This window comes from Vulpes lagopus, chromosome 7, assembly GCF_018345385.1.
Source record: "Vulpes lagopus strain Blue_001 chromosome 7, ASM1834538v1, whole genome shotgun sequence".
NCBI lineage: Eukaryota > Metazoa > Chordata > Mammalia > Carnivora > Canidae > Vulpes > Vulpes lagopus.
The window spans coordinates 11,008,283-11,020,274 of record NC_054830.1 but is presented as its reverse complement, the minus strand read 5'-3'; the positions used below and the strand labels follow the sequence as shown (position 1 = coordinate 11,020,274).

The following is an 11,992-nucleotide window of genomic DNA, read 5'->3' as shown; positions in this document are numbered from 1 at the left end:
TCAGCTTTGTGAGAGACCCTATAACAGAAGACTGAGGAATAATGTTATTTCAAGCCACTGAATTTTGGGATAATTTGTTACATAGCAGTAGATAACTAATACAACCATACGTTGCTGACTCCTTAAAAGAAAACAATGTACTCTTGAAATTTTTGCAATGCTGATCCCTACATACAACCACAATTAAGAACCTATTTCAGGATGCCTCGGTGGCTCAGCAGTTGAGCATCTGCCTTCAGCTCAGGGTGTGATTCCAGAGTCCTGGGATCAAGTCCCACATCGGGCTCCCTGCATGGGGTCTGCTTCTCCCTCTGCCTATGTCTCTGCCTCTCTCTCTGTGTCTCTCATGAAAAAAATAAAAGAAACACTATTTCACCCCATCAATTAGAATATTGAACAAAATAACCTTACTTTTGTGGGGTTAGTTTTTAAATATATATCAAATATTGGTTCTGAGAGTTAGTTCTCTGAAGGTGAGACTCTCTTGTATGTTAAAAAAATTCTCAGCTCTCAAATTTATTCCTGAGTTTTTCTTTTTACCATTAAAAACTGAGATAAAATTGACATATAACTCATGTAAGTTTAAGGAATACAGCATATTGATTTGATACATTTGCATTGCAATGTGATTGGCTAACCAACTCACATTGGCTAACCACTGTCACATTACCAAGTTATCATTTCTTCTAGGGGTGGAACAGTGAAGATCTTTTCCCTTAGCAAGTTTGATTTTATAATATAGCTTTGTTGTCTGTCATTACTGTACTGTGTATTAGATCTCCGAGCCTGATTTATCCAAGAATTGTATGTGCCCTTAAACAAAATTCTTAATTTTCTTGAACAAAAGGAACTTACTCTATTCCCAGAGAAAGAATCTTTAATATTCTGCACAGAAGGATTTGTCCTTTGCTAATGACCATGGGCTGCTCCGTGTCAACTGTTTCCCCTCCATTTACTAATGAGGGTCTTAAATCCTCACTCTCCTATTTGAATCCCATCATTGCTTATTTGATGTGTATGGGGGAGATAATTTACTGTTTGGTTTGCTGACTACAAGGCCATGAATCTCTGCATTTGGACCTAATGGAGAAAACTGTGCATCACCCAGAGGTCCTGGAGTATGATGGGACTTTGGGATGTCACCCTACATGGAAAGAAGGATGGATGAAATAACTACTCTCAACATGTTGTATTTCCTTCCATGATCTGCAAGAATTTTTGACTTCACAAACCCAAAGAAGCAGAGAGTAGAATGGCAGTTGCTAGGGGCTGGGAAGACAGGACATGGAAGAGATGTTGATCAAAGGATACAAGCTTTTACTTATGCAAGATGAATAAGTTCTGGATATTTTGTGCACAGTATGGGGACCGTAAATAACAATACTATATACTGGAAATTTTCAAAGAAGGTATATCTTAAGTGTTCTCACCACATACAAAAAAAAAAGAAGAAGAAAATTGGTAACTAAGTGGGGTGATGGATATATTAGATTGATCATGATGATCATTTCATCACACATATGTATATCAAACATTAAGCGGTACTTGTTGAACATTTGAAATACAATTTTTATTTTTCGATCATACCTCAATAAAGCTGTTAAATTTTTTTGACTTTGAAGATGATTCTGAGAAGCACTTAATTTAGTCCACAGTTTCTCAACCTTAACACAGTTGACTATTTTCAGCCAAGTAATTCTTTGTTATAGTAGGGGTTGTTGCCCTGGACACTGCAGGACACTTAGCATCCCCGACCCCTTGCCCTTAGTTGTGACAACCAAAAATGCCTCCAGACATTGCCAAATGTCCCTGGTTGGGGGCAGAATTACTTCTGATTGAAAAATTGTTTTCATCCAACCTCTTTTGGATAAAAACTACTGTTTCAGTTCCTTTTTGTTTTTTTTTTGTTTTTTTTTTTAGTGATGAAATATTTTTTCCTATTTTATTTTTTGTTTCAAGTTTTAATTCTCATGAATTTAAATTCTAGTGTAATATTGGTTTCAGGAGGAGAAATTAATGATTCATCACTTACATACAACACCCAGTGTTCATCATAACAAGTGTAATCCCTGACACGATAATATGATGACACCCACTTTATGGTGTCACCGAGAGGCTTACTCGGTGCCCATGATGTGACCTGGGGCAGTAACTGAAATCTCAGCTTGGAGGCAACAGAGGGGATTATGCAATCGCTGTTGTGGAATACTGGGTGAGCAGAGTGCCAAGCTGGGGCTGTATCAGCAAAAATGAGGGTGGCAGATTGCAATCCAGAGTGTAAGACATTGTATGCAAAAGAAGTATCTGCATCTCTATGCAAGGTTTTGGGGCTTGATGGATCTTTGTCCAAAGATGCAGGGAAAGGGACGATTCCCAGCCCCAGGAAGGAAATGCAAGAGACTCAAAAGTCAACAGGGTGGTGGCAACTCTGTGCCCTAAAGGATATATGGACTGCACCTAAGGGGTTCTTTTTTTGTCGTTGGCTTCAACCAATAGAGAACACTGGTCAATGGAGAGAGCTGGGTAGGGGCATGAATTCCTCCAGCATCCACAGGACAGCACTGCAAGGCTGGCTGCTTTCGATTACCTTGTCCCTTCAGATTTAGGAGTGGCAAAGGTGGCTCTCCACAATTACCAGCACCTTGGTACTGTGCTTTCCATTGAGGATTTTTTCTATCCTGCCTACACCTTTGCAAATACAGTTGATTCTCATTATATTTGTGGTAGTTATGTTCCATAACTCTTGTGTGTGTGTGTTTGTGTAGTGTTAATAATGGCAACCAGTGGGGGGAACCTGCGTTCATTTAAGAGAACTGAGGGGAGCTTCAAGTTTTGCCCAGAGTGTAGACTTTAGAGCAGGGATTAAAATTTTAGCTCTTCTGCCTACTAGCTGTGTAACATTGGGCGGCCACCATTCTACAGGCCTTACACATTATCCTTATGCCAAGCCTTTGAGCTCTGTAATCCTTTCCATTTTATAGGTGAAAGCACTGAGGCTAGAGAGGAACAACGGCTTGCCCAAGGCTACACAGTTGAAACTGGGGAGCTGGCATTTGAATCTCAGAAATCTGGCGCCCAGATCCAGCCTGTTAACTCCCAGGATACAGTGCCCATAACGTGTTGTAGGGTAAGTGACTGATATACAGTAGGAGCCTAATAATGGCAATCATTGTCATTTTTAATTATACTTCTGCTAGAGGATGCTTAAAGGGAGGGTAGGTCAGGCGAGAGGGAGGGCCACTGAGCTGTAAGTGGGCGGGATGGCCGGGGCAGGGGGAGAGGCTGTCATTTCGCTGCAGCATCCGACTCGACGCGCGGAGGCGTGCGCGGATCCCAGTCGTTGACCAGACGCTGCGCCTGCTCGTAGCACACGTGCGGGTGCCGCTGGCGGAGGCGCAGGCGCACCACATTGTAGTCCACTTCATACCCGGTGTTCTTGCAGTTGAGGCTCCCGGTGAGGTTCTTGTGCGTGTCGAGCAGCTCCTTCAGGTTTTTTTCCACGTGCGAGATGTGGCGCTGCAGCTTGTCAGTACCCTGGGGAGGAAGCGGGACGTGCTGGGGGCCGGGCACTGTCTGGGGTGGACTACCGCGCCGGGGCCAGGTGTGCGTGTGAAAGGAGCACACCTTTAAGAAAGGGCAGGCCTCAGAAGGGGAGGGGCACACCCGGGCCATGTGTGCTGGCGGAAGATTCCCCCCCCCCCCAAATCCCTTCCCCAAATCCACTCCCCCTTCCCGGGAAGGAGCACAGGAGAGGGGGGACTCGCAGAGATTGGGGGCAACGTTCTCCGGCCAGAGGCGCTTTGTAGAGAAGCCCGCGACAGGGCGGGGCCGCGGGGCGGGGCGGGAGGCGGACGCACCTGGAGACCGGCAGGGCTGACCTGGGATGTGGGGTGCATCTGCGCAAGGAGTGCTTGGAGGAGCTAGGCTGGATGAGGGCGGTATCAAGATGGAGTGAGGCGTGCACTTTTTTGATAGAGGTGTGGGTATCAGAGGGCCTCCTCCAGGGCGGCGGTGGGAGGACCGGCGGACCTGGGTCAGGTGTGCTTGAGCAAGCGGTGTTACCACGATGAGGCTGTGCCTAGAGACGGCGGGGAGGCGCGGAAGGGGCCAGGTGGGAACATACCTGAGCGAGGCGCGAGGCTTCGGGGAGCTGGGTGCCCACGTGTCTCTGGTACATCCGAACCAGAGGTCTATCCAGTTTCTCTCGAGTCTCCAGGTGACTTTTTGACAGAGGACCCTGGCGGAGTGTGGTATGCGGAGCAGCGAGGCTCAGGCTAGGCGAGCAAGCCCGGCCCCACCCCCGCACACTCTTGTACAAAGCACACCTTGATGAGGCCGCGAGTGATGTACATTTCCTGGTTGAATTTCGTGCACCGATGGATAGTTCCCCTCATGAGTCCTAAGGTCATATTCATTCTTTCCTGGGTGAGTGAGAGCACAGAGGGACCACACTGGCTTCCTGGCTTCTCTGCCCCGCGTCCCCCTCTCTGTCCTCCTCTGCAGTCCACCCTAGCCTCGCGCCGCCAACTAGCAGTCGCCGCGCCCACCTTCAGCTCCAAGGTCTCACGCATCTTCTGCGCCAGCGAGGCGCACACTCGATCGCTTATCAGTTGTTGTTGCTCCTGGATGGCCTCCTCGTTCTTTGCCATTTCTAGCAAGGTGTCCTTGGACTCCATCAGCAGTCGCTTGGCTTCGTACAGCGCCGCGGCGCACTCTGCGGGCAGGGAGGGGCATGCGTGGTGAGCCAAGACCTCCTTTTCCTGATCCTGGCTTTCTGAGTTCCCCTCTCTATCCTCAGGTTGTGTTGGGCCCTGGGCGAGGGGGTTTATGGAAGGATTTGGAGAAAGTCCAGAGGAGGGGCTGCTCATCTGAGATTGACTGAGGGAGTGCTCGCCTGCAGGACTGAGGGAGTGCTCACTTGCAGGAGTGTGCAAGGGGAAGAGCTGATCAAAAACATGGTCTCAGGGGAGATGGGCTCTCAGGGCTCTCACTTGGTCTAGGGGCGCAATTCCCCAGGGAAGGCAGTGGCTGAGAAATAGAGGAGGATTGGGCACCCAAGGGTACCTATGATAGTGGGCTCCTTTCTGTGGGGGCTTACCTGGGGTATAGGTGCCCACAGGGTCCGGGGGTGGCGTTTTCTGGCCCTGAGTGCGGGGGGAAGGAACGCGGGACAGGTTCACCCAGGAGTGGCGGCCAGCCTGCTCCAGAACCTTATCCAGCGGCTGGTTCATTAGGTCCACAGCTTGGAGCCTGTCCTTACAGCAGAAGGCCAGAGTGTCACGACAGGAGGCCAGGGCCTGGAGGCAAGGTAGCAGAGAGAGGCAGAGAAAAAGGCAGAGTGTGAGTGGGGAGGTTCTCCCTTTTCAATTTCAGACTTTCTTGAAGGATTTTTCAGGACTCACCAGATTTAAAGGAATGTGACAGTGACCTGGGGGTGTGGTGGGGTGAGCTCAAGGAAGGTTCAGCACCACGGACAGTGGTGTGCCAGCTCCTAAATTTCCTCCCCCAACCCCATCCACCACCCCATCTGCCTCTTATTTGAGTGTCTTTATACTATGAACTCTGTGAGGGCAAGGCCATTTCTGTCCTCTTCACTACTTTGTTCCAATGCCAAGCAAGGTGCCCAGACACCAGGGCACTGGATTAGTATTTGTCAAATAGATGAGTCAAAAGCACACACAGGTTACCAGCTAACTTTAACCAGTCCCAGGGCTCTATCAAACTCAGCTGCTCTCTCACCTCCATTAGTGCTCTCATTAAAGGAATCTTCATTGCAAGGGTTAAGGATATAGTGAGACCGTCTTTGGCTGGAGCCGACAAAGACTAGGCACATATTACAGGGTAAAGAACTAGGCTTAAGACACTTGAGCTGAATCTATAAGGTAGTTCTCCCATTTCCTGGTATATATCCAAAGAAGATCAGGATTTCAAAGAGATAGTTGCACTTCATGTTCATTTCAACATTATTCACAACAGCCAAGACATGGAAACAATAAAAATGTCTCTAGGCAGATGAGTGTATAAAGAAAATATGATATATATACTATTGTAATATTAATGTGTTAATAATCAAAACATTGGGCAGCCTGGGTGGCTTAGCGGTTTAGTGCCACCTTCAGCCCAGGGGATGATCCTGGAGACCTGGGATCAGGTCCCTGCATGGAGGCTCCCTGCATGGAGCTTGCTTCTCACTCTGCCTGTGTCTCTGCCTCTCTCTCTGTGTCTCTCATGAATAAATAAATAAAAATATCAAAAAAATAATCAAAACATTGATATAGTAATATATTATAATTATATAATAAATAATATATTATAATATAATATGTAATATTTCATACAATATATTGTTAAACAATATCATATATAGAAATTATACATAATATGATTTAATATATAATTATTATATAACATAATATAATTATATTTTATATCATATAGAAGCTATAAAAATTTATAATAATAAATTATATAATTATAATGTAATATATAAAATATAATTACATAAAATATAATATAATTATAATATACTATTATATAAAATAATGTAATTATCATATTATATTATATAAAATATAATTATAATTAATATGTATTAAAAAGATACTTAATGTAAATGTCCATTTATATTATACATGTTATATATTATGTATTATATTACAGCATATAGTATATTTTAGTATATATAGCATACATAATATAGTATATATGCTATAATATATAGCATATTGTTATAGAATATATTAATATGTAATATAACATAATTGTTTATAATCTAATAATAGTAGAATTTATATTTATATTAATTATTATATAATTATATAGTATATATTAATAATATATAATAGTATGTGACATGTAATACATAATGTAATATGTATATAATAAAATATATACAATGGAATATTTAGCCTTAAAAAGGATACCTTGCCATTTGTGACAACATAGATGAACCTCGAGTTTCATTACATATATGCTAAGTGAAATAAGCCAGATGCAGAAAGATCTCACTTGTATGTGGAATCTAAAATAGTCAAATTCAGGGTGCCTGGTTGGCTCAGTGGTTGAGGGTCTGGCTTTGGCTCAGGTCGTGATCCCAGGGTCCTGGAATCAGCGCTCTGCATCAGGCTTCCCACAGGGAGCCTGCTTCTCCCTCTGTGTCTCTGCCTCTCTTTGTGTTTCTCATGAATAAACAAATAAAACCTTTCAAGAAAAAAATAAAATAGTCAAATTCGTAGGGGCAGAGTGTAGAATGGTGGTTGCCAGTGCCTGAGGGGGAGGGAGAAAAGGGGAGATGTTGGTCAAGGGGCACAAAGTTTTTGTTATGCAAAATGATTAAGTTCTGGAGATCTAATGTAGAACAATGTGACTATGGATATCAATACTGTATTTTATAATTGAAATTTGCTAAGAGTTTGGATCTTAAGTGTTCTCACCACACACATCAAGCTAACTATGCGAGGTGATGGATATGTTAATTACCTTGATTATGGTGATTATTTCACAATTTATACATATGTCAAATCATCAAGTTGTGTTAAATATATATGATTTTAAATTGTCAATTATACCTCAATAAAGATGGAAAGCAAAAAGACGCCTGAGCTGAAACCACAGCCCTGCCCCTGGCTAACTCTGTGCTTTGGGTGAGTCTATATCTCTCTGAGCCTCAGTTTCCCCATTTCTAATAAGGGGATCCTTGTATGTATTTCACAGGAATGTTTTAAGAAATTAATTCAGTGGGGGCACCTTGGTGGCTTAGTCAGTTAAGTGTCTGCCTTTGGCTCAGGCCATGATCCCAGGGTCCTGGAATGGAGACCTACATCACATCCGGCTCCCTGCTCAGTGGGGAGCCTGCTTCTCCCCCTCCCTCTGCTGTTCCCCCTGCTTGTGCTCTCTGGCTCTTGCTCTCTGTTAAATAAATAAATAAAATCCTAAAAAAAAAGAAGTTAACTCAGTGACTGCATAGGGTTCAGCAGGGGTGTTCATTGTTATTTTGGGGTTCACTCCATCTGTTAAAGCCTCAGTTTCTCCACTGCACCAAATGGAAATACAGTGAGTGTCAGGGCAGAGTGGGTAGGGGTATGGGTTGAGGGATTACTGTGGCTACAGTCCCAAATGTCAGAGTGGTCTGCTCATCCAGATTCACCTCCAGCCCTCCTCACTTGGCTCTAGGTGTTCCCAACCTTGAGCAGGGCCTCTGATTTTTCCATATCTTTTTCCATCTTCCTCTTCATGCTCTGTAGCTCCTCCTTCTCCCAGGTGAGCATGCTGTCAGCTTTGTCAGGGACCTAGAAAACAAGGAAAGAATCTCTCACACCTTCCAAAGGGGGCTGGAGGGAGATTTCTCCTTCCAGGGTAGTAGAGGGTTTGCCAATTTCATAGACTCTAGGCTTGGAGAATGGAGTTGGGGGTGCTGTCACCCTTTGGGAATCTCACTCTGAGAAGGCTTTATTCTTTCAGAGGCTTTCACTTGGTGGAGGAGGCCTTATCCTTTAGAGAGTGGGGCTGGGGGCTTCTCCATTTTATAGGTAGGAGGCCAATGAGATGGGATGAAGTGACTTGAGGCTGTTCTCATACTCTGGGCCTCGGGGGAGTTCCCCTTCATTCATGATGGTCTTATCCTCCCTCCTTGGCTATATGGGGATGATGAGGGGGTTGCCTTTTTGGGTTCTTACTATCTGGATTTGGGGGCTGGGAGTAAGAATTCCACCTGGTGTATGTATAGTGTGTGTATTGTAGTGTGTGTGTGTGTGTGTGCATGTGTGTGTGTGTGTGTGTGTGATTTCTTCCTAGGGAGGCTAGAATGTTCCTCACTTTTGCAGTTGTGGTCTGCAGTTTCACTTTAGGGGAAGGATCTCACCAGGGCTGAGACTAGGGGTCTTATTCTTTTCTTTGGCTGGGGACCTAGCTCTCAAGTGCAGTGGCTTGGAGTCTGAGGGTCTCAACTTGTTGGCAGGACCTGTTCCTTTCTCCTGAGAGGAGGTCTGGGGAGGGGTTCACACTGTCTGAGACTATGGGGCAGGATTGGGGTTTAGTAAAACATTTTGAGGAGGGATGCCTGGGTGGCTCAGTTGGTTAAGTCCCACTCTTGATTTCAGCTCAGGTCATGATTTCAGGGTCCTGAGATTGAGCCCCGCATGGGGCTTTTCTGCTTGGTGCAGATTCTGCTTATCCCTCTCAGTTCCCCTGCTTGCTCTCTTTTTCTCAAGTAAATAAAATCTTAAAAAAAAAACCCACAAAAATTTTGAGGAGCGTTTCATGTATTGGGACCAGGACATCACCCACTTTCGGGGGAGGGGAGTTGGGTGTGTTTTCACTGGGGCCATTGAGGGTCTCATGCCCATGGACAGGTCTCACTCTCTGGGCCTGGGGGCTGGGTGGGTGATTTCATACCTGGGCTGGGATCTGTGATTACTCTTTGGGAAGAATTTCATCTAGTCTGATTCAGAGTCCCACCTTCTCTCCTTGGCTGGGGGGACTGGAATAGCTTCTCTGGGGCAAGGGGGCTTGAGGATCCTGTCCCCTGGGCTCAGAAGGAGGGAGCATCATCTTGTGCCCTCGCTCTGTGGGGGCTGGGGCCTGGGGTGGAGGTGGGTGGTCTGTCTACCATCGGGAGCTGAGAGGCCTGGGTCTCCGCGAGGGTGGGGGCATGGTCCCACCTTCTCAGACTTGGGCCTGTAGCCCCGAAGCTTGCAGCTCTGCTGGTTAATGAGCAGGCCTTTGCGCACCTCGCTGAGCCTGCGGTCCGTAGCTTCCCGCTGGCGCAGCAGCAGCCGCAGCTGCCCATTGATCTGGTGCTGCGCGCGGCACAGGCGGGCGGCTGCGAGGCGGGCCCCGCGCGCGTGCGCGTGCACCACCTCTGCGGTCTGCAGGGCCCGAGCATCGCGGTGCATGGGCAGCGGCAGGCGGGCGTGCCAGGCGGGGGGCTTCATCTTGCCCTTCCACAGCGTGACGCCCTCGCCCGGCGGCGGCTTCTCCACGGTGCTGCCGCCCTTGAGCATCTCCACGCGGAAGCGCCAGGGCAGGATGTAGGCAGCGCGGCAGAGGTGGCGCGCCACGTGCGGGTCCCTCACGCTGTCCTTGGGTTGCCACATGGTCACTGCCTCCTGCCCGCAGCGGTCGGTCAGGTGGTGCGCCTTCTGCGTCATGGCTTTGGCCGCCTCGCGCCATGCGGGAGCCCCTACGCGCGTGTCCTGGCTGCGCTCCGCTGGGGGTATCCACACGGGCATGGTCCCTGCCGGCTCTCGCGGGGTGGCCCGGGGCCCCCACGAGGAGGGGCAGGGACTCCCGAAGACGCGCCAACTCCTTCCTGGCTTGAGCAGTGAGTGCAAACGGAGCGCCCATCACCATGACGACGGTGGCATCAGCGCAGAGTTCCATGGGTGGGGGAGGGAAAGGCTACAGAGAGGGTGCACCGTGTCAATGCTTTGGGACCTGGCCACGTTGGCTTGGAATTCTGGCTCCTTAAGAAGGCAACCTCATCTAGCACATCTCTCACTATTGCTTTTTTTTTTTTTTTTTTTTAAAAGATTTTATTTATTTATTATGAGAGACACAGAGAGAGGCAGAGAGAGACACAGGCAGAGGGAGGAGCAGGCTCCCTGCGGGGAGCCCGATGCAGGACTCGATCCCAGGACCCCGGGATCATGACCTGAGCGGAAGGCAGATGCTCAACCACTGAGCCACCCAGGCGCCCCTCACTATTGCTTCTTACCCCCAGCAAGACAGTCCTTCTTCCAGCTCTTGGGACAGGCGAAGCTCTTTCCCGCCTCAGAGGCTCGCAGTCGCTGTTCCTTCTGGGTAGCATACTCCCTTCCAGTCCTTTCCATGGCTGGTTCTTCTCCAGTCTTCAGAACCCAGCTTAAATACCACTATGTCAAAGCTCTTTCCTTAGTACTATATCTAACTCCAACTCTTCTTTCCCATTACTCGGGATTTTTTTGTGCAAGACACAGAGACAGAAAAGATGGCCTCACAGTCAGAATCAAACCCCTTGAATATAAAAAATAGTGAAAGGGAATAAAGGGGAAAGGAGAAAAAATGTGTGGGAAATATCAGAAAAGGAGACAGAACATGAAAGACTCCTAACTCTGGGAAACGAACTAGGGGTGGTGGAAGGGGAGGTGGGCAGGGAGTGGGGGTGACTGGGTGACGGGCCCTGAGGGGGCCACTTGATGGGATGAGCACTGGGTGTTATGCTATATGTTGGCAAACTGAACACCAATAATAATAATAAAAATAATCATACCCCTTCCCCCAAAAAGGCATGCAGTGGCTCTTGAGAACATCATGGCTACTATTGCAGAACTCCTGGCTGTGTTGTCTCTCTTGGAGGCTGACACTTTAGCCACCCATGGTATGTGTTCTCTGTGGCATCTGCTTCTTTGCCTTTCTGGTTCCTGGGGTCTTAACCGAGCTGCATCTAATTGGTTGAGTCTGCGACACATGAGCATGCCCTAGCTTCCAAGGGAAGCTGGGAAAGTGAGTCATTTCTGAACTTCCTGTTTCTTTTTTAATATTTTATTTATTTATTAGTGAGAGACACACAGAGAGAGGCAGAGACATAGGCAGAGGGAGAAGCAGGCTCCCTGTGGGGAGCCCAATGCGGGACTTGATCCCAGGACTCCAGAATCACCACCTGACCCAAAGACTGACTCTCAACCACTGAGCCACCAGATGTCCCAGACCTCCCTGTTTCTTTGGCAGGAATGAGAACTTTGTTTTCTACTGAGACTCATCTGATGTGGATTTCCCTCAACATAGGAAGCAGATTAGAGTCTGGGGAAGACAAAAGAGATCTGCCCACCATCCCTCCTCCATGATTGTCCATCACATCACCTTGTTTGTTTCTTTCTAGCAGTGGCATTTTTATGTGAGCATTTGGTGGGCACCTCTAACTCAACAGGTCCTAATCCAAACCTTTGATTAATCTCCCTGATCTTTTCCTCCACTAGTATTGCTTGACTTGATATCATCCCCGCCCACCCCCCAG

At 47.3% G+C, this 11,992-nt stretch overlaps 2 protein-coding genes across 2 annotated transcripts in view; one reads left to right on the top strand and one right to left on the bottom strand.

The window, feature by feature from the left end:
• Positions 1–3,269: 3,269 nt before the first annotated feature.
• On the bottom strand, positions 3,270–10,229 carry CCDC105 (coiled-coil domain containing 105). Its single transcript, XM_041762935.1, has 7 exons — positions 9,660–10,229; positions 8,184–8,288; positions 5,099–5,297; positions 4,548–4,714; positions 4,326–4,421; positions 4,124–4,237; positions 3,270–3,534 (listed from the first exon to the last, which is right to left on the bottom strand). The coding sequence occupies exons 1-7, from the start codon at positions 10,227–10,229 to the stop codon at positions 3,286–3,288; spliced, it is 1,500 nt and encodes a 499-aa protein (XP_041618869.1). The 3' UTR covers positions 3,270–3,285.
• The window catches only part of SLC1A6 (solute carrier family 1 member 6), a 47,727-nt gene continuing 39,159 nt past the window's right edge, over positions 3,425–11,992 (top strand). Inside the window, exon 1 of the mRNA XM_041762934.1 lies at positions 3,425–3,454. The gene's annotated coding sequence lies outside the window, so the exon portion shown is untranslated. The remainder of the gene's footprint in view (positions 3,455–11,992) is intronic.

Excerpts from the sequence above, each read along its gene's own strand:
- CCDC105 (XM_041762935.1), bottom strand. The coding sequence starts at position 10,229 with ATGCCCGTGTGGATACCCCCAGCGGAGCGCAGCCAGGACACGCGCGTA. Across the intron at positions 8,289-9,659 it reads ACAGGCCCAAGTCTGAGAAG|GTCCCTGACAAAGCTGACAG; the intron begins GTGGGACCATGC and ends CTTGTTTTCTAG. Across the intron at positions 5,298-8,183 it reads AATCAGAGGCCCTGCTCAAG|GCCCTGGCCTCCTGTCGTGA; the intron begins GTTGGGAACACC and ends CCTTGCCTCCAG.